Raw genomic sequence first — 23,574 nt, 5'->3', positions numbered from 1 at the left:
GCCTACTTGTGTTCCTCCTCGGCTGAATGTTGTTCCATAATGATCAGACTGGAGAACTCTTTATAATGCAGATGGATTAAGGAAAGAATAAGTAATGTTTCTACTAATCTGAGCGTGGTCTATTTTTGATCCCAATGAGGAATACATGGTATAAATTCTTAATTCTAAGGGAGCTCTTAAGTTTTCTTAACTGGTGTATGTTGCAGGACCTATTGTATCTTCTCCAATATCTGAGCCAGCTTCAGATTGGCAGAAACAAACCAAGAATATAGATATTCACCATCCACAAACCTACCAGACTCCCACAGGTTCTGACATATCCACCGACCTGCAGATGAGGTACACTTCCAGTGTTTCTCGAATTCCAAGAAGAATTAATCCTATGGGTACTTCAGGAGACTTGTGCAGAACTGGGGAGCCAACAGCACCAAATGCTAATATCTTAGAACAGGGCCATTTAAATGGTGAGTAGGTAAAGGGGGAATATGTTCTATTGAGGTGTTCTATAATTCTTAAATGGTGGTACAGTCTACTGATAATTCAATTGTTTTGAAATTGATAAAAATTGAATTATTTAGCAATTTGAATTAAGCAACATTAATGTAGGAATCTAGTGCCAAAAAAAATCTGATGATTTGAGTGGGCTGTATCTGTATACTTTCATTCTTCCTTCCCTTTGTTGCATTGCTTTAGAACTAATCATATACATAGCCTGGGATATTTTGTATAGAATGTCCTTGACCTGTGACCGTGAAGCTCAACTGCGATGATTTGAGTTGTGGCCTTTCATCAACATGTAAAAAGTGAAGTTCAACACGAGGCTGCATCTAACTGATTCATTTTAGATTGTAAAAGTGATAACATGGAGCAACTAAAACACCAGCAAGCATGCAGATAACATTTAAGATTGTATCATGCTACAGTAGAATACACTGGTCCCTTAAGAGTCAATAGATAAATGAAGAGCAAAGGACCTGCAAACTAACATCGAGTAGCATTAGATCTTGCCCAATTGGTTTAATGAAAACTCTTGGTATTGCTTATCTTTAAATAAAGTTCCATTCCAAAGTTGTAGCTTGCATTTAATGGAGAACCCTGGATTTAAAAGGGAGGAGATTAAAATGTTATGTTTGACACTGAAGTATTTCCTGTTTTTGAGAACTGTTTAATGTAAAATCACTTGTAACTGGTCATTTTATAACTGGACTTAACCAATTCTGAAACACAAGTGACTTTTACCAGGAGAAGCTTGTTGTAATCCATCGTAGTAGCTAATGTTGCCTTCTTGCACTCTGCTTGCCAACTTTTATGACATGCGGCAGCACAGTACTGCAACAATGTAGTCCAGCCATATCTGGTGATGGATCGCTAAACCAGTTGTGGTTAAGTTACACTCAAGTCTGCACGCCTTGGACTTGAGGGAGCAAAGATACCAGGGAGAACAACCATGATGGGAGAGAGTAACGGTTTTACTGGGGGCAAGGGCATCAAGGGTGAGGGAGTGGTGAGCAGATTGACATCTACATAAGTGGTGAATAGAAGACCAAAGCATAGAAAGTTGGGAATTTGAAAATGCACTTGTAGGAGAGCTTTTTTTCCCCAGGAGCAAACGTGGAAGGCAGTCGGGGAATGTGGGTGGTGAAGGATACAAGGTGGTCAGAGGTGGCCTTGTGTGTGATCAGGGGAGGAGAGAGACTGCACAAGCTAACAAGATGAACTGGGTAGGAGAATTTATACGGAGGGCGATGTTTAGGGAGGGCAGTGAAATCATAGGAAAGACGGCAAGGAGAGTTGAGAGAGAGCTATAAATCACCAAGGATATGGAATTACTCAGTGCAGAGACCAAAGGGGGAACAATATCTCTGGGCGAATCAAGCAATGGGACTTGTGGGGTGGTAGAGAATGAGTATTTTAAAGGACAGGAAAGAGTGGTGAACCAATGAGAGAGTGGTGGACCAAGGTAAGGTGCTTGAAAGAGGAGAAGGAGCCAGAGCAATAGGGGGAAGAGACCAGGGGGTGATTTGGTGATGAGGGGCAATGTGGTGGTTTGGATTGGGTTGGTGGGTGTCTTCCAATTTATTAAATTTTACAATAAGATTTGTTTAACAAAGTCAATCATAGATTTACCCTTGCTCACCTTATTATGTCCAGATTACAAATAAAATGATTCACATGTGGGCACAATACTATACAACACTACACACTCCGAAATGTACAATCTATAAAATAAGGATGCCTGTTTTGCAAGATCCTATTGTTTACCCTGCTCTTTCTGGATCGGCAATCGGGGAGGGGAGGGGCGGGGGGGGGGGAAAGAGTGGGAAAGGCTCAGGATCTCCGGCTTGGGGGTGGGGGGTTGGCCGAACGCAGCAGATTTGTTTGAGGGGCGGGGGGAGCATTCTTGCTCCTCCTAGCCCACAAGCAGTGCTCTAAAAAGCACTTGCCTGGAAATCTGGCGCATAGCTGTTAAATTTAAATCGGGCTCCTAACTGCACTGTGGGAGCCTGATTTAAATATTGAGCAAAGAGAAGAGTATGTCATATATGTATTTCCCCCCTCTCGAGTGGGACACAGACACTCTATGCAACTCACCGCAGTAAAAATGGTTTTTAAAACGTGATTTAAAATTTTGAACCTGCCTAAATGCTCCCAGGCCACTTTTCCTTGTATAAACACTTCGAGGCTCAAATATTGGCAGGGTGGGAGCAGGGGAGCATGTTGGTGGGGGGGGGGGGGGTTAAAACTTCTCCCATGGTTTTCAAAAATTAGTTTAAAAATAACTATAGTCTGTCGGATTTTACTATTTTGCATTTCAAGTGATCATCTAAATGCTTCTTGAATGTTGTGAGGGTTCCTGCCTCTACCACCCTTTCAGGCAGTGAGTTCCAGATTCCAACCACCCTCTAGGTGAAAAAGTTTTTCCTCAAATCCCCTCTAAATCTCCTGCCTCTTACCTTGAAACTATGCCCCCTGGTTATTGACCCCTCTACTAAGGGGAAAAGTTCATTTTCTATCTACCCTATCTATGCCCCTCATAATTTTGTACACCTCAATCAGGTCCCCCCTCAGCCTTCTCTGCTCTAAGGAAAACAACCCTAGCCTGTCCAGTCTCTCTTCATAGCTGAAGCACTCCAGCCCAGGTAACATCCTGGTGAATCTCCTCTGCACCCGCTCCAATGCAATCACATCCTTCCTATAGTGTGGTGACCAGAACTGCACACAGTATTCCAGCTGTGGCCTAACTAGCGTTTTGTACAGCTCCATCATAACCTCCCTGCTCTTGCCTTCATTAGCCGAGGCATAGAATATAAGTATCCCATATGCCTTTTTAACCACCTTAGATCCCTGAAGGCAGCAGGACAGGTAGATATGTACATGCACACCAAGGATCCTCTGTCCTTTTTAGGGTCCTACCATTCATTGTGTATTCCCTTGCCTTGTTAGTCCTCCCAAAATGCATCATTCCCCCCCCCCCCCACCCTTGACCTGAGGTGTAAGGAGAAAATTAGGTTATACACAGTTGGAGATATTTCTGGTTTTGCTGCTTTACCCCTCAGGAGAGAACCTATGTATAGGGGCTCTACTGATTCCCAGTGAGAATATGTAGCCAAAGTCTGCTCTGTCTTGCTTATATTGAAAATGGACACTAAGCCAAAGGTTGTCTTTGATATCTGTCCGATTTTTGCAGTAGAGTTCTGTTTCGAAGTTAATTCTTTCTTTTAAAAAGACTTATTTTATTGCCGCTTGAAGCATACTAATTTTCAAATTGTTTGGGTTTTTTTTGTACTTGAAATAATATTGCCCTGTATTGGGAACCAGGTGAGGCCATATTGTGAAGGGGCTACTTGTTGGATTGAGCTAATATATTCTCTGTTACAGATCAGCACAGAATTCCTGCAGTCTCCAGTGCAGAGTCTCCAACTTGTGAACAGGCTCCAGACCTGACAAAACAAGGCAATGTTGCAGGTAGCCACTGCGATAGGACACAAGCCTACCAGACTGCTGAGATTAGGGACCAAAGAACTGCGTCGACTGTTGGCTGCACTCTGATTCCAAAAGCGCAGAGTCATTTCGAATTTACAGAGGAAACACGGAAGGCTCCGGAAGAGTCTGAGCGCAGTAATTTGAATGGTGAGTGTGTGGTCCTGAAATGTTTCTTCTCATCTGAAGATCCAAAAGATGATTTTTGTTGACATTATTGGCGGTGGGGGACAAATGATGAGTACTCAGTCCACACTCATTGCGTGTGTGGTGTGTGTGTGTCAATCACTTCCTTTGAAATCCCTGGAATATGTTCATTGAGCTTCTGAGAAATGCCCAATAAGTAATCACAGAATCACAGAAACCCCACAGTGCAGATAGAGGCCATTTCGGCCCATCGAGCCTGCACCGACACATATCCCACCCGATCCCTGTAACCCCTACATCAACACATATCCCACCCTATCCCCGTAACCCCACGTATTTAATCCCCCTAACACTAAGGGTCAATTTATCATAGCCAATCAACCTAACCTGCACATTTTTGGACTGTGGGAGGAAACCGGAGCACCCGGAGGAAACCCACGCAAACACGGGGAGAATGTCTGTGTGGAGTTTGCACAGTCACCCGAGGCCGGATTCGAACCCGGGTCCCTGGCGCTGTGAGGCAACAGTGCTAACCACTATGCCACCGTGCTGCCCTAATGATTCAGGCCTTGCCGATTGTTTTAAAAAAAAAAAACTACCTAGCTGCCTCTGTCTCCAAATTACCACCATCTAGCCATACAATACAATAGTTCAAGAGGATATTTCATTATCGGCAACACCATGGTTAAAAACCAAAGTCTTTAACTGTTTAAAATGGCCTAATTGGTGATGCATGGGGAAACGAGTTGGGAACAGTTAGAGAGCCTGACCGTGTGAAGGACCTGGATGAACATCCGTGCAGAGGATTGCCATTGATCCAATGTGCTTACCAACCTATCACTTCAGCTGCACATCTGTTTATTCAATTTTCTTACACTTTTCCCAGCCCACTACCGACTATCTCCTTATGTTAATACAGCCCCCTTATTGTTGGGGGTCAGCAGTTCTTTCCAGTCAGCAGTTTGTCAATGACAAAGCTCCATGCTGAATCCACACTGGTTAAGTAACTCTCTTCCTGGTTAGAATCATCAAGGTCATCGGTGTAGTGTATGTGCCTTTAAGTCAGAACTACTTTTTACAGCTCCTGTATACTGTAGTACCGGCAGTGACCACACCGGTATACAAGCTGTGCGCATGCCTCTGTACCCCAGTCTAGAGATTACCCTCCTCCAGTAAAGACCTGTTACTTGTTAATGTACAGCATCCGTGTGATTATTTATCCACTGAACCACGGATCTAACAGTGGCGACGAGTGTCGATTCGAATCTACCTGCAACGTAAAAAAAAAAGTCGAGTCCAAAGATGTGCGGGTTAGGTTGATTGGCTATGATAAATTGACCCTTACTGTTAGGGGGATTAAATACGTGGGGTTACAGGGATAGGGTGGGATATGTGTTGGTGTGGGGGTTACGGGGATCGGGTGGGATATGTGTCGGTGCAGGCTCGATGGGCCGAAATGGCCTCTATCTGCACTGTGGGGTTTCTGTGATTCTGTAAGTCCAGGAACACGGGCGTTGACCGCGAGCAAACGCCCAACAGTCAGGCAGAGATCCAACTTCGCTGGGGAGGCTGTGGAGAGCCGGGCTTGGTTCCCCAGCCACAACGAGCAGTAAGAGACCGACGACGGGTCCAGAGCAGACCCTTCCCGAGCAGCGGCGGCTGGAGCCGACCGACGGCAGAGAGAGAGCCGAGCAGCGTCGACGGGGTAAGAAAGAGGGTGAAGAGAGCAGGGCGCAGCCGGGGGTTGATCACCAAGTGGCGTCGAGGAAAAATACTGCAAACCGGAGAGAGGGGGTAAGAAACAGCCGGGTTCTAGACTGAGCGGCGTCGACAAATATCAAGAGAAGAACGCGCAGAGCACAGCCAGGGATCACGGGCTGATCAGGGTCCGTGGGGCGAAGCAAGGGGAGACGCCATTGAGCCGTAGAGAAGCAGGGAGAGCGCAGGGAGGCGCCATTGAGCCGCGGAGAAGAAGGAAGAGCGCGGGAGACGACATTTTGCGAAGCCGCAGCGGAGAAGACGGGCGAGCACGGGAAGGAAGGAAAGCGCAGGAGACGCCATTTTGTGCCAGCGGAGAAGAAGGGGAAGCGCGGGAGGCGCCATTGGTGATAGTTAATGCACAACCAAGGATGCCGAAGAGTGGCAGTATCTCTACGTTAGACAATGAAGTCGAAGATTGGGCGACATATGTGGAACATATTGAGGTGTACTGCAGGGCAAATGAAGTGCCAGATGCTAATAAAGCACTGGTTCTGTTAAATTCCATGGGTGCAAAAACTTATGGGTTACTGCGAAATCTAATAACCCCAGAGAAGCCGGCAAACAAGAATTTTGAAAGCGTAGTAGAAATCCTACAGGACTACTTAAACCCCACACTGCTGCTGATAGCAGAACGATTTAAGTTCCATAAAATGAACCAACACAAAGGCGAAAGCAATGCTGAATACCTAACGGAACTGCGCAAGCTATCGAAATACTGCCAGTTTGGAGCGGGACTAGCAGACACGTTAAGGGACAAGTTTGTGTGTGGGCTACAAAGTGAAGGAACCCAGAAACAGCTTCTATCAGAAAAGGACCTTACGCTAGACAAAGCTTTCAGTATGGCAGTATCACACGAAGCAGCCGCAAGGGGCGCTGCAGAGATACAACGGAGACCGCAAGAATATGGCACCAACGAAATGACCTATGGAACAGGGAAGTGCTATCGCTGCAGCAGAACAACACATGACCAGAAAGATTGTTGGTTCAAGGACCAAGTGTGCAGACAGTGTGGGAAAGCAGGACACATAGCAAGAGTCTGCAGGTCTGGGAAGAAAACCAACAGCAAGAAATCTCCACAGGAGAAGTACAAAAAGGTACACCAGGTGATGGACAGTGGTTCAGACGAACAGAAAAGTGACACAGACTCCGGAAGCAAGGAGCTGGGTTATCTGAAACTACATAATGTAACTGAAATGGAGGATCACCAGACTATCTGGGTTACACTCAAGATAGACGGAGTCCAAGTGGAAATGGAATTGGACACAGGGTCAGCTCTAACAGTCATAAATCAAAGAGACTACAAGCGGGTATTTTCACACATACCCTTGAAAGCTACAGAGATTGTCTTGAAGACGTATATGGGGCAAAAAGTCTACCCCAAAAGGAAAATAAGGGTGAAAGTGACATATATAAAGGTCAGGAAATACCTAAAATGGATATATATGTATTGCCAAATGGAGGACCACCACTGCTAGGACGTGAATGGATCCGAAAGATACAATTAGATTGGTATTCCATACAGGCACTGAAGGTTGAGGACAAAAAGGATGACGACATCACACCTGGACGACTGTCAAAAATGCTAACTGACGCAAAAGAAGTGTTCCAGGAGGGACTAGGAACACTAAAAGGAATAACAGCAACAATTAAAATAGAGGAAAATGTAAGCCCAAAGTTTCTGAAGGCCAGACCAGTGCCTTATGCGATCAGACCAGCGGTTGAAGCAGAGCTGGAAGGGTTGGAACGTTCAGGAGTACTGTCCAAAGTGGACTGGAGCGAGTGGGCTACACCCATCGTTCCTGTAATGAAGAGGTCGTTGAGTAATATGCCTGGGGAACCAAAGAAGGCCTGCATCTGTGGGGATTTTAAGGTGACAGTGAACCCAGTCCTTCACACGGTGCAATATCCGCTTCCACGAATTGAGGAAATTTTCGCCTCGCTATCTGGAGGTAAACGCTTCGCCAAAATTGATCTAGCCCAGGTGTACTTGCAAATGGAGGTAGAAGAAGCTTCGAAACATGACCTTACGATCAACACCCATAAAGGTCTCTATCAATACAACCGGCTGGTGTTTGGAGTAGCCTCGGCTCCGGCTATCTGGCAAAGGGCGATGGATCAGGTCCTGCAAGGGATTCCAGGGACCCAGTGTTATTTGGACGACATCTTGGTCACGGGCGAAAATGACGGTGATCACCTCGCTAACTTAGAGAAGGTGCTCGCCAGATTAAAGGAATATGGGCTACGAGCTAATCGCCACAAGTGCGAGTTTTTCCAGAAACAGATCTCGTATTGCGGCCACGTCATCGATGAAGAGGGGTTACATAAGTCCCCTGAGAAGATTGAGGCAGTAGTCAAGGCTCCAGCACCAGAAAATGTGTCACAACTGAGGTCGTTCCTCGGGCTGGTAAACTATTACCACAAGTTCTTACCAAATTTGTCTACGGTATTACACCCGCTGAACACCCTACTGCAAACAGGGGTACCATGGAAGTGGGATGACTAACGTAGATGAGCTTTCCAGAAGTGTAAAGAATTGATCACATCAAAAGAGGTGTTGGCCCATTTCAACCCAGCACTACCAATTCATTTGGCATGTGATGCATCACCTTACGGCATTGGAGCGGTGCTGTCGCACAAATTCCCAGACGGGTTGGAGAGGCCAGTAGCCTTTGCGTCTCGGTCACTAACCTCAGCCGAGCGCAACTACGCCCAGATTGACGGGGAGGCCCTCAGCCTAGTATGGGGAGTAAAAACATTCAACCACTATTTGCACGGGCAGAAGTTCACCTTGCTGACTGACCACCAACCACTTGTCTCCATCTTTAATCCTAAGAAGGGCGTGCCAGTAATGACTGCACAGCGGTTACAAAGATGGTCCCTGTTTCTAGGGGCGAATCAATATGAAATAGAATATAAAGGCACGAAACAGCATGGGAACGCTGATGGGCTATCGTGCCTGCCACTGCCTACGGTGGAGGAAACACCAGCAGTGGACCCTATTGAGATATTTTATTCATCGATAATTGAACGATTGCCAGTAACAAACGCGGATATAGAGAAGGAGACCCGCAATGATCCAACGCTGTCACAGGTATATGAATTGACGGTGAGGGGATGGCCAACACATGGCGACTCACTGTTGCCAGCATTCTCATCCAGAAGAGAACAGCTGTCAGTATGCCAGGGGACAGTGATGTGTGGATCCAGAGTGGTGATTCCACCCAAGTTAAGGGAGCGAGTGCTAAATGAGCTACATGAAGGTCATCTGGGGGGGGGAGTGAAAATGAAAAGCCTTGCTAGGGCTTATGTGTGGTGGCCGGGAATCGATCAACAAATCGATGACCTAACTAAGAGCTGCTTAGGATGCCAGAAGGTCCAAAATGCACCACCACATGCCCCTCTACACCCATGGGAGTGGCCCTCCTCTCCATGGCAACGGGTGCACATTGATTTCGCTGGTCCATTCATGGACTCAATGTTCTTAATAGCAGTGGATGCTCATTCAAAGTGGCCTGAGGTGATAAAGATGTCTTCAACCACTACAGAGAAAACGATTGCAGTCCTACGGACCATATTTGCCAGAAACGGTTTGCCAGAGCAGATCTGCTCTGATAATGGACCACAGTTTGTGTCCGACGAGTTCCAAAAATTCATGAAAAGGAATGGGGTAAGGCATTACACATCCGCCCCGTATCATCCAGCCACCAATGGATTGGCTGAGAGGTTCGTACAAACCTTTAAGAAGGCGATAAAGGCCATGTGCGACGAGGAAATTCCACTACAGCATAAGCTGGAAAATTTCTTATTAGCCTACTGAAACGCAACACATGCAGTTACCAACCAGACCCCGGCCATGATGTTCTTTAACCGAAGGTTGAGATCTCGTCTGGACTTGCTCAGACCAAATGTGCGAAGAAATGTTGAGGACAAACAATTCCAGCACATCAACGAGAAGCCGACAAGGAGCTTCAATGTAGGGCAACCAGTCTTGGCCCGGGACTATCGAACAGAGAAGTGGCAACCCGGAACGATATGTACAAGGCAGGGGCCATTAATGTACACAGTGGATGTCGGGGAGAACATTGTGAGATGCCACGTCGATCAGATCTTAGCATCACAGGAATGCGTCAACCCCATGTCTCGAGTACCTGGGGATGAACCCGACATACCGGTAGCATCTACTTCAGACCCAGTAGCAGTGGAACCCGATGAAAAGGGGTCAGAATCGCCTCTGCACCAAGAACAAGAACAAGAACCTCTGGAAAGGCGCTATCCCGAAAGGGTCAGGAAGCCGCCCCAAAGACTGAATCTATAAATGGACTTTCGTTATTGAATGTACATATAAAAATGTAATTGTTATTTGAATATTGAGGGGGTATTAATCTAAAAAGGGAGGAATTGTAGTGTATGTGCCTTTAAGTCAGAACTACTTTTTACAGCTCCTGTGTACTGTAGTACCGGCAGTGACCACACCGGTATATAAGCTGTGCGCATGCCTCTGTACCCCAGTCTAGAGATTACCCTCCTCCAGTAAAGACCTGTTTGTTTATGTACAGCATCCGTGTGATTATTTATCCACTGAACCACGGATCTAACAATCAGCACCGGTTTAACAAATGTGTGGTGTTTTTTTTAAACAATTGAAATGGAAATAGAAAAAGGAAATGTTAAATGACTGTCCCAATATGAGCCACAAGACATAGCTGGTGTGGGAAATGGAAATGTCACATCTGTGTAATGTAGTGGAAACATGTCTCTATATCCACTCAGACATCAGACCCAAGAGTACTAAAGGTGTTCTGATCCCTAGTGATGGTCTCTTTTATCTTAATGTGCTCGAAGTTAATCAAAAACCAGAGGGGCAGATGTACCATAAATATCACTGTTCCATCATATCTCTTTAAACCCATTGGGAGCTTTGAGTAATTTTCCCTTCTACTTTCAAATACATTTCCACACTTGTAATGAGCGTATGCAATTGTTTTTATTTCAGGGCGATCTTTATTATTATTATTATCTTCCATAATCAGTATGAAACTTTCGAGGCTTTCCTGTTGCCTTGTCTGCCTCAGTCGCCTCCTATAGCACTTTTAGCAGTAAAGGAAATTTTAAATGACAGAATTACACAATGTGGCCTTTCAAACACTAATCATCCCTGGTTACTTTTATGCACCTGCTGGCAGCACAGCAGCATTTACTGAATTCTGGAAGGGGGTTCCTTGTCTCTTTTTAAAATGGGGAAGGAAAAGAACAAATGGGTTATATATTTAAACAACAACAGAAAGTGCTGGAAACACTCAGCAGGTCAGGCAGCATCGAGGAGAGAGAAACCGAGTCAACGTTTCAGGTTGAACCCTTCGACTGAGGCAGACAAGGCAACAGGAAAGCCTTGACCACTTCATACTGATTATGGAAGATAATAATAAAGATCGCCCTGAAATAAAAACAATTGCATACCCTCATTACAATAGTGGACGAAGGGTGCGACCCTCTCCGAAGAAATCCCATGTATAGTGGGACTTTTCCCCACACTTTTTCCCTGTGTTATACCCTCTGAGTTAGATTGCCATTTTCTGTCACTGTTATGGTCAGTTTCATGCTGAAGACTCTTGCCAACTAGGCATTGAGTTTAGGCTTCTTCAAACGTTTCCTTTCCAGTCTGAGCGGGATTCAATTCAGCTGTGGTATCCACTTGCTAGTCATCTTAAATCAGACAATTTGTGTATATTTCAGCACTAAGTGAAATTGCAATGTATTTATTATACATTTTGTGAACTGAGAAGGTTATGTTGGAAAATAGCTGTCAGTTAAGTGAGTATCAATTTTTCTGTTTCAGGTCAAGGTCTTGCCTCAGTTTCGACTGTAGCATCTCCGATACAGGAGAAGGTCCTGGACATGCAAAAACCAAAGAAGAGCATGGCCACACACTATAAAGGGGCACCCATTTACCAGATTCCAGAGACCAGTGACAAAAGGAAAATGGCTACCTCCAGCATTACCCGGATTCCAAAATGGAAGAGCTCATCCAAAGAAAGTGAGCCAGAAACCCTTGCCTCTGAGCCAGGTGATGTATGGTGCTTACAATTATTACTTCAGTAAACTTTTCCTTTTACCCCATCAAAAAAAGGAAAAACATTAAAAGGGGCAATGTCTTCTTTTGAGAAATATCTGACAAGCCTTTTTTTCCTGTTTTAAGAAAGTAGAAGTGTTAATACTATGCTGCAAATTATATCATCAGTTGAACATGAAATCTTGACATGAGATGTGGCTCTCCTTCCTTTTCCCAAGGGTCTTGTGAAGATAGTACAATGTGTTCAATTAGCTTCAAGACAGTTAATGGCCTTGGTGTCATTTGAAACTTATCCCACAAGTTTTAAAGGAGCTGCCAAATATACACATATATGAACTAATCACACAACATGTTTGTTTGAATTGTGTGGCTTGGTTTCTTCCTCAAGTGAACTACCCGGAGATAGCTGAAGAATCCTTGAAACTTGGTACTGATTTTGGGCAGGGACAAGATTTCTGAGAGTACAGCTAATTTTAACTTGTGTCTCGTGACTGAATTAACAGAGCCAATAACAAGTCACAGCTGGACAAAAATGCGTCATTTTATCATGGGAAGTTTTACTGATTTAACATCTGCCCAGTTCACTTTAGTGTAACTTTACCTGCAATGCCTGGATTTGTTATTAACTGAATATTGCTTTATATACTGTAGATCCACAAGAACTACCTGCAGCCACTGCTAATGAAGACCAACAAGCTCGCCAGACACTTGAGAGATCGGACCTGTCACCCACATCTCGAATTCCAAGACTGAAAATTGCTTTAGAAACAGCAGGAGAAACTCCAAAATCACCTGTTGAGGATCTGAAGTCGTCAAGTAGAATGTTGCCAGGTAAGAACGGGACTGCTGAGATGACTGACCAAGCAAAGGCTGCCTTCCAACCTACTTCCAGAATAGCTAACTATCCGTCATCCCCTTCTGATGATGAGAGAGAGAGAGGCCATAAACCAGGTGCTGTGTTCACCATAAGTGCTTTAAGTAATAAGCACCCTGAAGAGGAAACCCTCACTGATCCCAGCCATTTTAAAAATCTGAGGCATTTTTGGGAAAGAGGAATTGATTCCAGTAAAACAAACAATGAGCTTCCAAGTGACGTTTCCAAAATTCCATTCAGAAAACTTAGATCACCAGATTACAGAGGCTGTCCCACTGAAATAAAGCATTCTGCAGTGACTGAGTCAAAGTCCAATTTGGTAACCAGGGAAATTCCTACTACAAATAGCTCTCCTAAATTGGAACTTCAAGGGAACCGATCAGTACCTCATTCCTCTGAGGAAGAAGTTGTTCAGTTAACCAGGACTAGCAAGTTGCCTCCTGTTCCTGCTCCAAGAGTCAAACCAACTGAAAAAATGGAAAAGAATGATGCATGGATGACCAAATTGGATAAACATGTAGAAGCAAATCCTTCTATGGTTGGTGAAGCCTCTAAAACGGTCGTCCAACAAACTCACAGCAATAATGATCAGGCAAAAGACTCTGTTGTACCGGAATCCTTTGAACGTGGAAGACCCGCAACAATGAAGCTCTCAAGTTGGGATGAGTCTTTGCCAATCATGAAAAGCAGTCAAACTGCTTCTGATTCCATTGTGGAGGAAACTATAAAAAAGGAGATTCTTCCATCAAAAGAGAATGAGAGAAAGAAAATGGCAGCTGAGTCAGCTATGTATGACCCAGCACCAGTAGAGGAGCTCACAATGATAAAGACTGATGATGAAGCCTGCAATGAGCAGCCAATACTGCTTGACAATGGTCACAAACCAGAGATGAGGACCCCTGTAGACAGTTACACCGTAAGCCTCCACAAAGAACACCATCCTCATCTGAAGGAAAGAGATGAAGAAATCACTCTAAGCTCTTCTCAGTCTGATATTCCTACATTGAAACAGGATGTGGCCCCAGTAAAAAGTGACTGCGTCAACATTTCTTTGAAGAGCTGGGTAGAAGCCATGGTGGATAAGTCATCTGAAGGTGATGTAACTGAACCCAAGACCACCCTGAAGTGCAATAAACACATGATGCCAAGAAGTGCAAGTGAAGAATCAACATTGTTCTGCAAGAAGGCACATTCTGCAGATGCAGATATGCGAGCATCATCCACAGATGAACTCCAGTGTTCAGTCAATGTGCACCCTATAGTCGACAGTAAACCTTTAGCCTTCGCTGGTACACAAGACAATGGGGATGACCTATCGGGCAATGCAGTAAATAGTAATTCCAGAGTCCAGGAGGAGCAGTCTTCAAATGTCGTCCATTGTATGGATGATTCGGAGAGCAACGATGATTTTCAAAGGATGGAGTCAGGTTTGACTTTTCATATTTAGTAACTTACTTTTCCTTGAAGGTTGAATACTTTACTAAAATCCTGAAACCTAACTTTGCTGTCCGTGTAAACAATATTATGCCTCCGATCTTCTTGCGCTCCCCCAAAGTAATTGTACTTTGAAACCTGTAGTGTCCGCGCATCAATAACACACGGACTGCAGGAGAATGGTAATAGCGGTGTTTACTGAACAGAGGGTATGCTGGAACTGAAAGTACAGAAGCCAGCTACGGCTTTATATACAGGTGTGGTCACTGCCGGTACTACAGTATAAAAGCAGTTCTCTCTTAAAGGTACATACACAACAATTCCTCCCCTTTTAGATAAACAGTACATAACATTCATTTAACAATTGAATAATAACTACAATTACAATTTTCTTTGTACTATATACATCAGCTGAAAGTAATCATTTATAAATTCAGTCTTTGAGGCGGCTCCCTGATCCTGTCTGGATAGCGCCTTTCTCGAGTATCCTGTTCTTGCGGCGAAGTCGATTCTGGCTCATTGTCATTGGTTGGTTCGTCAGCTTCCAATACCACTGATTTTGAGGTAGACACAATCTGTACTTCGGGTTCATCACCAGGTGCGCATGCTCGTGATATGGGTTTGCCTTGTTCCTGTGACTCTAGAATCTGGTCAGCATGGCGTCTCACGATGCTCTCTCCAACGTCCACTGTGTACATTAGTGGTCCCTGCCGTGTGCATATCGTTCCTGGCTGCCATTTTTCTGTTCGGTAGTCGCGGGCCAAGACTGGTTGCCCTATCTTGAAGCTCCGGGTGGGCTTTTCATTGATGTGCTGGAATTGCTTATTCTCAACATCTCGTCTTATGTTTGGTTTGAGCAAATCCAGGCGACAACTTAACCCGCAGTTAAAGAACATCATGGCTGGAGCTTGGTTGGTGACTGCATGTGTCGCATTTCGGTAAGCAAACAAGAAATTATCCACCTTGTGTTGCAGTGGTATGTTGTCGTTATACATCGCCTTTATTGCTTTTTTAAAGGTTTGAATAAACCTCTCAGCCAATCCATTTGTGGCTGGATGATATGGGGCGGATGTGTAATGCTTTACCCCATTATTCCTCAAAAACCTCCGGAAATCCACGGACACAAACTGTGGTCAATTGTCGGAGCAAATCTGTTCTGGCAAGCCATTCCTGGCGAAGATGGTCCGTAGGACTGCAATAGTTTTCTCTGTGGTGGTGGAGGACATTTTAATGACCTCTGGCCATTTCGAATGTGCATCCACGGCGATTAAAAACATTGAGTCCATAAATGGACCAGCAAAATCAATGTGTACCCGTTGCCATGGAGATGAGGGCCGCTCCCATGGGTGTAGCGGGGCCTGTGGTGGAGCGTTTTGGACTTTCTGGCATCCTGTGCATCTCTTGGTCATATCCTCGATTTCTTTATCGATTCCCGGCCACCACACAAACGCCCTGGCTAAGCTCTTCATTTTTACCCCTCTCAGATGACCCTCATGAAGCTCATTAAGCACTCTTTCTCTCAACTTGGGTGGAATTACCACTCGGGATCCACACATCAAGGTCCCCCGGCACACTGACAGTTGTTGTCTCCTTGGCGAGAATGCTGGCAACAGTGAGTCGCCATGTGCTGGCCATCCCTTCACCGTCAAATCATAGACCCGAGAGTGTGTCGGGTCATTTCGGGTTTCCTTCTCTATACTTGAGTTTGTAACAGGTAGACATTCGACGATGGTTGAATGGAATATCTCAACAGGGTCCACTGCAGGTGCTTCCTCCACCGTAGGCAGCGGCAGGCGCGACAGCCCATCAGCGTTTCCATGCTGTTTCGTGCCCTTATACTCTGTCGTATTGATGTGCCCCTAGAAAAAGGGACCATCTTTGCAGTCGTTGCGCCGTCATCACCGGAACGCCCTTTGGGTTAAAAATGGAGACAAGAGGCTGGTGATCAGTCAGTAAGGTAAATTTCTGCCCGTGCAGATAGTGATTGAACTTCTTTACCCCCCCACACCAGGCTGAGGGCCTCCATGTCAATCTGGGCGTAGTTACGCTCGGCTGATTTTAACGAGCGTGATGCAAAGGCTATTGGCCGCTCTGAACCGTCAAGGAATTTGTGCGACAGCACCGCTCCAGTGCCGTAGGGAGACGCATCACATGCCAACCGAATCGGTAGTGATGGATTGTAGTGAGCCAATACTTCTTTTGAAGTGATTAGGCATTTACATTTCTGAAAGGCACGCTTACACTCATCACTCCATTTCCATGCTACTCCAGTTTGCAGCAGGGCGTTCAGCAGGTGCAGAATTGTAGACCAATTTGGCAAGAACTTATGGTAGTAGTTCACCAACCCGAGGAACGACCTCAGTTGTGACACATTTTCCGGTGCTGGAGCCTTGACTACTGCCTCAATCTTGTCTGGGGACTTATGCAACCCCTCTTCATCAATCACGTGGCCATAATACGAGATTTGTTTCCTGAAAAACTCGCATTTGGGGCGGTTGGCTCGTAGTCCATATTCTTGTAATCTAGTGAGCACCTGCTCCAGGTCGGCAAGGTGTTCACTGTCATTTCCGCCCGTAACCAGGATGTCGTCCAAATAACACTGGGTCCCCGAGATCCCTTGCAGGACTTGTTCCATCGCCCTCTGCCAAATAGCTGGAGCTGACGCTACCCCGAATACCAGTCGGTTGTACTGGTAAAGACCTTTGTGAGTGTTTATCGTGAGGTATTTTCTAGATGATTCATCTACCTCCATTTGTAGATACGCTTGGGCCAGATCAATCTTCGTAAAGCGTTTCCCCCCAGATAGTGAGGCGAAAATATCTTCTATCCGCGGAAGTGGATATTGTACTGTGTGAAGGACTGGGTTCACAGTTACCTTAAAGTCCCCACAGATGCGAACCTTTTTCGGTTCCCCAGGCGTGCTGCTCAATGATTTCTTCATTACAGGAACGATGGGTGTGGCCCACTTGCTCCAGTCCACCTTGGACAGCACACCCGAACGCTCCAGACTCTCCAGCTCCGCTTCGACGGCTGGACGGATCGCATACGGTACCGGTCTGGCCTTAAAATTTTTGGGTTTGCGTTATCTTCAATTTTTATCGTTGCCGTTACGCCTTTTAGAGTCCCAAGTCCTTGCTGGAACATCTCTTTCGTGTCAGTTAGAATTTTGGACAGTCGTCCAGGTGTGGCGTCGTCATCCTTTTTTGTCAGCCACAGTTAGCGCCTGAATGGAATGCCAATCCAATTGTATTTTTCGGATCCATTCACGTCCCAATAATGGTGGTCCTCCATCTTGTAGTATATATAGATACAGTTCCTGTGTTTCCTTGCCATTGTATTTAACGGGCACCCTTATTTTTCCTCTGGGGTAGACTTTTTGCCCCGTATATGTCTTCAAGACAATGGACGTATCCTTCAAGGGAATGTGTGAGAATAGTCGCTCGTAGTCTCGTCGATTCATGACTGTGAGGGCTGATCCTGTGTACAATTCCATCTTTACTTGGGACCCTGCTATCATGAGGGTGACCCAAATGGTTCAGTGATCCTCCTTTGCGATCACGTTGTGTAGCTTTGGACAACTTAGTCCCCTGCTCCCGGAGTCATTATCACTCTTCTGGTCTTCTGAACCACTGTCCGTCATCTTTTGTACTTTCTTGTACTTTTCCTTAGTTCTTTTAGTGTTGGTTTTCTTTCCTGACCTGCAGACTCGTGCTATGTGTCCCATTTTTCCACATTGCCTGCATACTTTGTCCTTAGCCCAGCAATCCTTCTGGTCATGGGTTGTTCTGCCGCAGCGATAGCACTTTTTTCTGCTCCATATGCCATTTCATTAGTGCTATATTCTTGCGGTTTCTGTTGTATTTCCGCAGCTCCCCGTGCTGCTGCTTCGTAGGATACTGCAACGCTGAAAGCCTTTTCTAGCGTAAGGTCCTTTTCCGAAAGTAGTCGTTTCTGGGTTCCTTCACTCTGGAGCCCACAGACAAACTTATCCCTTAAGGTATCTGCCAGTCCTGCTCCGAACTGGCAGTGTGTCGATAACTTGCGTAGTTCCGTAAGATAGTCAGCATTACTCTCGTCTTTGTGCTGGTTTCGTTTATGGAACTTGAATCTTTCTGCTATCAGCAGCGGTGTAGGGTTTAGATGTTCCTGTAAGATATTGACAATCTCTTCAAAACTTTTCTCCATCGGTTTAGCTGGGGTAATTAAATTTTGCAATAGGCCGTACATTCTCGCGCCCATCAAATTTAATAATACCGACGCCTTCTTTTCAGCGGCCACCTCATTTGCCCTGCAGTACACTTCAATTCTTTCCACATACGTGGTCCAGTCTTCTATTTCGTTATCGAAAACAGTGATGCTGCCACTCTTCGGCATCTTGGGTGGTTTAAAATGGCGCCTCCCGCGCTTTTCCTTCTTCCCCAATGGATTAAAATGGCGCCTCCCGCGCTTTTCCTTCCCCCTGCTGCCAATGCTGCTCCTCGCGTTCTAACAGGGAATGGCAGCGCCCCACGGCTTTCTGCGCGTCTCTTTTTCAACGCTGCCCGCCTCTTGAACACCGGCCGCGCCCTGTGCGCTCCACCCTCTCTTTTTCTTCCCGACGACGCTGCTCGGCCCCCTTACAGAGCCACTCGCTCGAGCTCTAGCCCGCCGCAGTCCGGGAAGGGTCAGCGCACTACCTGCTACCAGCCCGATCTGCTGGGACACCTTGACTGGAGAACCAGGCCCAGCTCTCCACAGCTTCCCCTGCGATTCTCTGGACTCCGATGGATCACTGGGCGGTTGCCCCCGGTTGACGCCCGTTGCTCTGGCTTCGACCTCCAAGAAGCTTCTTCCCAGGGATGGATCCCCGTGAGGTAATGCAGTACTGCAGGTGAGTTCGAACCTGCTCGTCGCCACTGTAGTGTCCGCGCATCAATAACACACGGACTGCAGGAGAACGGTAATAGAGGTGTTTACTGAACAGAGGGTATGCTGGAACTGAAAGTACAGAAGCCTGCTACGGCTTTATATACAGGTGTGGTCACTGCCGGTACTACAGTATAAAAGCAGTTCTCTCTTAAAGGTACATACACAATAACACCCACAAGCAACCCTCAATTAGATGCTGCTCTAACTCGTGCATGTTGGTTCTATATTGTACAATGGTCCTGTTCAACTTTGGGGAAACCATGACAATTAAACAAAAACTCACTGGTTACCTGTAAATTGAGAAGGTTCATGGGTGAGCAACAAAGGTAAGTCTGGGTACAAAGATTTAGAAGATTTTGAAGTTGGTTTTCTTTTGGACAAGAGATTTCAAGGTGTCTGAACCTGAAATTTAAGATTCTGAGAGGAATTAACAGTTGACCAAAGCAAATTGTTCACCATAGCAAAGGATTCAAATACCAGGAGAAGTGAGTTTTAAAAATTGGAAAGTTAGGGGTGTAAAGGGAAGTGGAATTTCTACATCCAGAGGCCAATAGTTGTGGAATGTTAATGGGGAAGGCCATTGAAATATACAGTATTAATGGGTTCAAGAAACAACAGAAGGGATTGAGCATATGGTAAAAAGGGGAATAGATGTTGATCATTCAAAAAGGATGAAGCTTGTTGGACCAAATGTCTGTTCCTAAAAATTATTGGGTTCTAATGAAATCTCTGTTCAGGTTATGAAACCAACTATGACACTGATGTCCAAACATTTAGAACAAAAAATACTTTGCAAACAGATTGCAGCATGAAAATACGGTCATTAGTAACAAAATTTAAATGACTTCAAGTTGGTTTTAACTTGTCGCCTTTTCTCACTTTATGCTCCTCCAAAGGGGACACTTGGGCCCCTGTCTGCAGGTTTCTACTAACCCTTCAAGTTTTCTCCAGTCAAAGCAGCTTTCCTGGTTCAAAAATTGAAGGTTGATGCTTCAGCTGCTTGAATGTACTTGCTGCCATGTACTCTATATTTTATACATTTTTTTAATGTGATCAGTTGTGTTTGAAAGTGTTCTTCTAATTTAATTCAGGTTCTACTTATGGATTGTCCCCTGTAATGAGGGCTTTAGCCAGGGCTAAGAAGGCTAATGCTAAGAGTATGGATGACCTAAGCTCTACTATAGACAGTAAGTATTGGCATTATCTGTAAATCTAACTCTTCATTTGGCATTTTTTAATTTCAATAGAGAAATAAATATTTTATAAAGAGGAAAATGGTGGCATATTCCTGTTACAGAAACGAAAAGAACTCTCATTTTTACAGTTGTGTTCAGATCCTCGATGTCCCAAAGCATTTCACAGCCAATGTCTCTTGACATGTAGTCACTGTTATGGAGACAAATGCTGCAATGAATTTGCATGCTGTAAGACCCCACAAACAGCAATGAGATGAAAGACCAGTTAATCTGTTTTGGTGGGGTTGGTTGTGGAATCACTGTTACCCAGGACACTGGAGAACTCTGTTGCTCATTTTTGAATAGTGGAATTGAATCTTTTACTTCCACTTGAACAGGAAAATGGGGACAAGGTTGAAGTCTCATCTGAAAAATGATCCCTCGGACAATACAGCACTCCCTTAGTACTGCATTGAAGTGTGCGGTATGTGTAAGCTGGCTGCCGTATTTCATTACATGAAAATAGAGATTAGACTTAAGCAGTTAAAAAGAGCTCACCATGTATTGCCTGGTAGAATATTGTATTGACATATTTACAACTTAATGGAAAACTTAGTTGGTCAGGGTTGTGTGCCCAAGGCTACTAAGTGGGAGAAGAAACCTGTGGGTTATAGTGCATGATTCATCATCCGCCTGTCACGAGGCTGTTCGGGGGAAAAAACGAATGGGGCGTTAGGATCTATTGCTAGGATAGTTAAATATAAAACAAGAAGTACTATCTTTTCCTTGTACAAAGCCTTGGACAGGCTACATCTAGAATTCTGTGTCCAGTTTTCATTCCCTCATGTACGGGGGGGGGGGGGGCGGGCGGCGATGGTTATGTAGAGACCCTGAAAAAGGTTCAGAAGAGGGCGACTTGATTGATATGTAGTTTAAAGTCCCTTGGTTATCAGGACAGGTTTAGAGAGCTGGGACTTTTTATTTCGGAAAAGCACAGGCTTGCATTGAGGCCTTTTAAAGTAATGAAGCATATAGATTCTGTGCACTTGGATAGGCTGTTTGAAATCTAGGCAAGGGAGGACTAGGAGACATAAGTAGAAGTTATGAAAGCATAGAACTAGACTCTAGGAGTTGTTGACCTCTGAGATAAGTTGTCACCGTGTGCAGAAAGGGCAGATTTGCTGCAAGTATTCAAAAGGGAGTGGGCTGAGTTCTTGTAAGAGGTAAGCATCTTGAATTAGAATGTAGGTGAGTCAATGGGGCTAGTGACACCAGACACTCTGATAACATGAAGCTAAGTTAACAGAGAGAGAGAGAGAAATGTGAATAATTTTTCTGATTCTATTTCTTCAATATTACACATATAGAAAATAATTTCTGCAGTGGTTATGCCATTGATGAAGTCTGCCCACCTTTGAAAGATACAAAATGTGAGATGTTCTTAAAAGGGTTGAATAACTGAGCTTAATAACTGTTAATAATAAATAAAAACAGAAAATGCTGGAAATACTCAGCGGGTCAGGCAGCATCATATTTCAGCATCCTGCCTGACCTGCGGAGCATTTCCAGCATTTTCTGTTTGTATTTCAGAGGTCCAGCGTCAGCAGTATTTTGCTTTTGTATTTTGTATTAATGACTATTATGTTGGATGGATTTCTACCCAGCTGACAAACGCACAGCTGTGAAATTCCTTCTGTCCAATTAGTGTTACCAAAACAGTCAGCTTGAGCACAAAGAGGAACATTCTGGCATTTTTGGTAAAACTACATAACAAGGAATAGGAGCAGGAGTAGGCCATTTGGCCCCTCAAGCCTGCTCCACCATTCAATAAGATCATGGCTGATCTTCTACCTCATCTCCACTTTCCTGCACTATCCCCATATCCCTTGATTCCTTTAATATCCAAAAATCTATCGATCTCTGTCTTGGATATACTCAACGACTGAGCCTCCACAGCCCTCTGGGTTAGAGAATTCCAAAGATTCACCACCCTCTGAATGAAGAAATTTCTCCTCATCTCAGTCCTAAATGGCCGACCCCTTATTCTGAGACTGTGACCCCTGGTTCTAGACTCCCCAGCCAGGGGAAACATCCTTCCTTCATCTACCCTGTCGAGCCCTGTAAGAATTTTGTATGTTTCAATGAGATCACCTCTCGTTCTTCTAAACCAGAGAATATAGGCCTAGTCTACTCCATCTCTCCTCATAGGACAATTCCCCCATCCCAGGAATCAGTCTGGTGAACCTTCATTGCACTCTCTCTATGGCAAGTATATCCTTCCTTGGGTAAGGAGACCAAAACTGTACCCAATACTCCAGGTGTGGTCTCACCAGGGCCCTATATAATTGCAGTAAAACGTCTTTACTCTTATACTCAAATCCTCTTGTAATAAAGGCCAACATGCCATTAGCTTTCCTAATTGCTTGCAGTACCTTCATGTTATCTTTCAGTGATTCGTGTACAAGGACACCCAGGTCCCTCTGAACACCAACATTTCCCAATCTCTCACCATTTTAAAAAATACTCTGCTTTTCTATTTTTCCTAACTTCACATTTCTCCACATTATATTCCATTTGCCATGTTCTTGCCCACTCACTTAGCTTGTCTATATTCCCTTGAAGCCTCTTTGCATCTTCCTCACAACTTGCATTCCCACCCAGCTTTGTATCATCAGCAAACTTGGATCTATCACATTTGGTCCCCTCATCCAAATCATTGATATAGATTGTGAATAGCTGAGACCCAAGCACTGATCCTTGCGGTACCCCACTAGTTATAGCCTGCCAACCTGAAAATGACCAGTTTATTCCTACTCTCTGTTTTTGGTCCATTAACCCATACTCAATCCATGCTAGTATATTACCCCCAATCCCATGAGCTCTAATTTTGTTTAATAACCTCTTGTGTGGCACCTTATCGAATGCCTTCTTAAAATCCAAATACACCACATCTACTGGTTCCCCCTTATCTATTATGCTAGTTACAACCTCAAAAAACTCTAACGGATTCGTCAAACACGATTTCCCTTTCATAAATCCGTGTTGACTCTGCCCAATTCTATTATTATTTTCTAAGTGCCCTGTTACCATGTCCTTAATAATAGATTCTAGCATTTTCCCTATTACTGATATCAGGCTAACTGGTCTGTAGTTCCCTGTTTTCGCACTCTCTCCTTTCTTAAATAGTGGGGTTACATTTGCTACCTTCCAATCTGCGGGAACCG

At 44.8% G+C, this 23,574-nt stretch overlaps 1 protein-coding gene across 2 annotated transcripts in view; it reads left to right on the top strand.

Moving 5' to 3' along the window:
• LOC147125174 (uncharacterized) overlaps nt 1-23,574 on the top strand; it is a 121,792-nt gene that overhangs the window by 66,914 nt on the left and 31,304 nt on the right. Inside the window, exons 7-11 of one of the 2 annotated variants that reach the window (XM_085998629.1) lie at nt 207-464; nt 3,880-4,131; nt 11,726-11,953; nt 12,611-14,260; nt 20,267-20,362. In XM_085998629.1, the coding sequence (XP_085854755.1) occupies nt 207-464; nt 3,880-4,131; nt 11,726-11,953; nt 12,611-14,260; nt 20,267-20,362 (2,484 nt within the window). The remainder of the gene's footprint in view (nt 1-206; nt 465-3,879; nt 4,132-11,725; nt 11,954-12,610; nt 14,261-20,266; nt 20,363-23,574) is intronic. The other variant, XM_085998632.1, reaches the window with a different exon arrangement.

The sequence above is a fragment of the Somniosus microcephalus genome, chromosome 1 (genome assembly GCF_052327205.1).
Source record: "Somniosus microcephalus isolate GS21.2 chromosome 1, FLI_Smic_1.0, whole genome shotgun sequence".
NCBI classification, from domain to species: Eukaryota; Metazoa; Chordata; class Chondrichthyes; order Squaliformes; family Somniosidae; genus Somniosus; species Somniosus microcephalus.
This window is presented reverse-complemented; position numbering and strand designations above follow the sequence as displayed.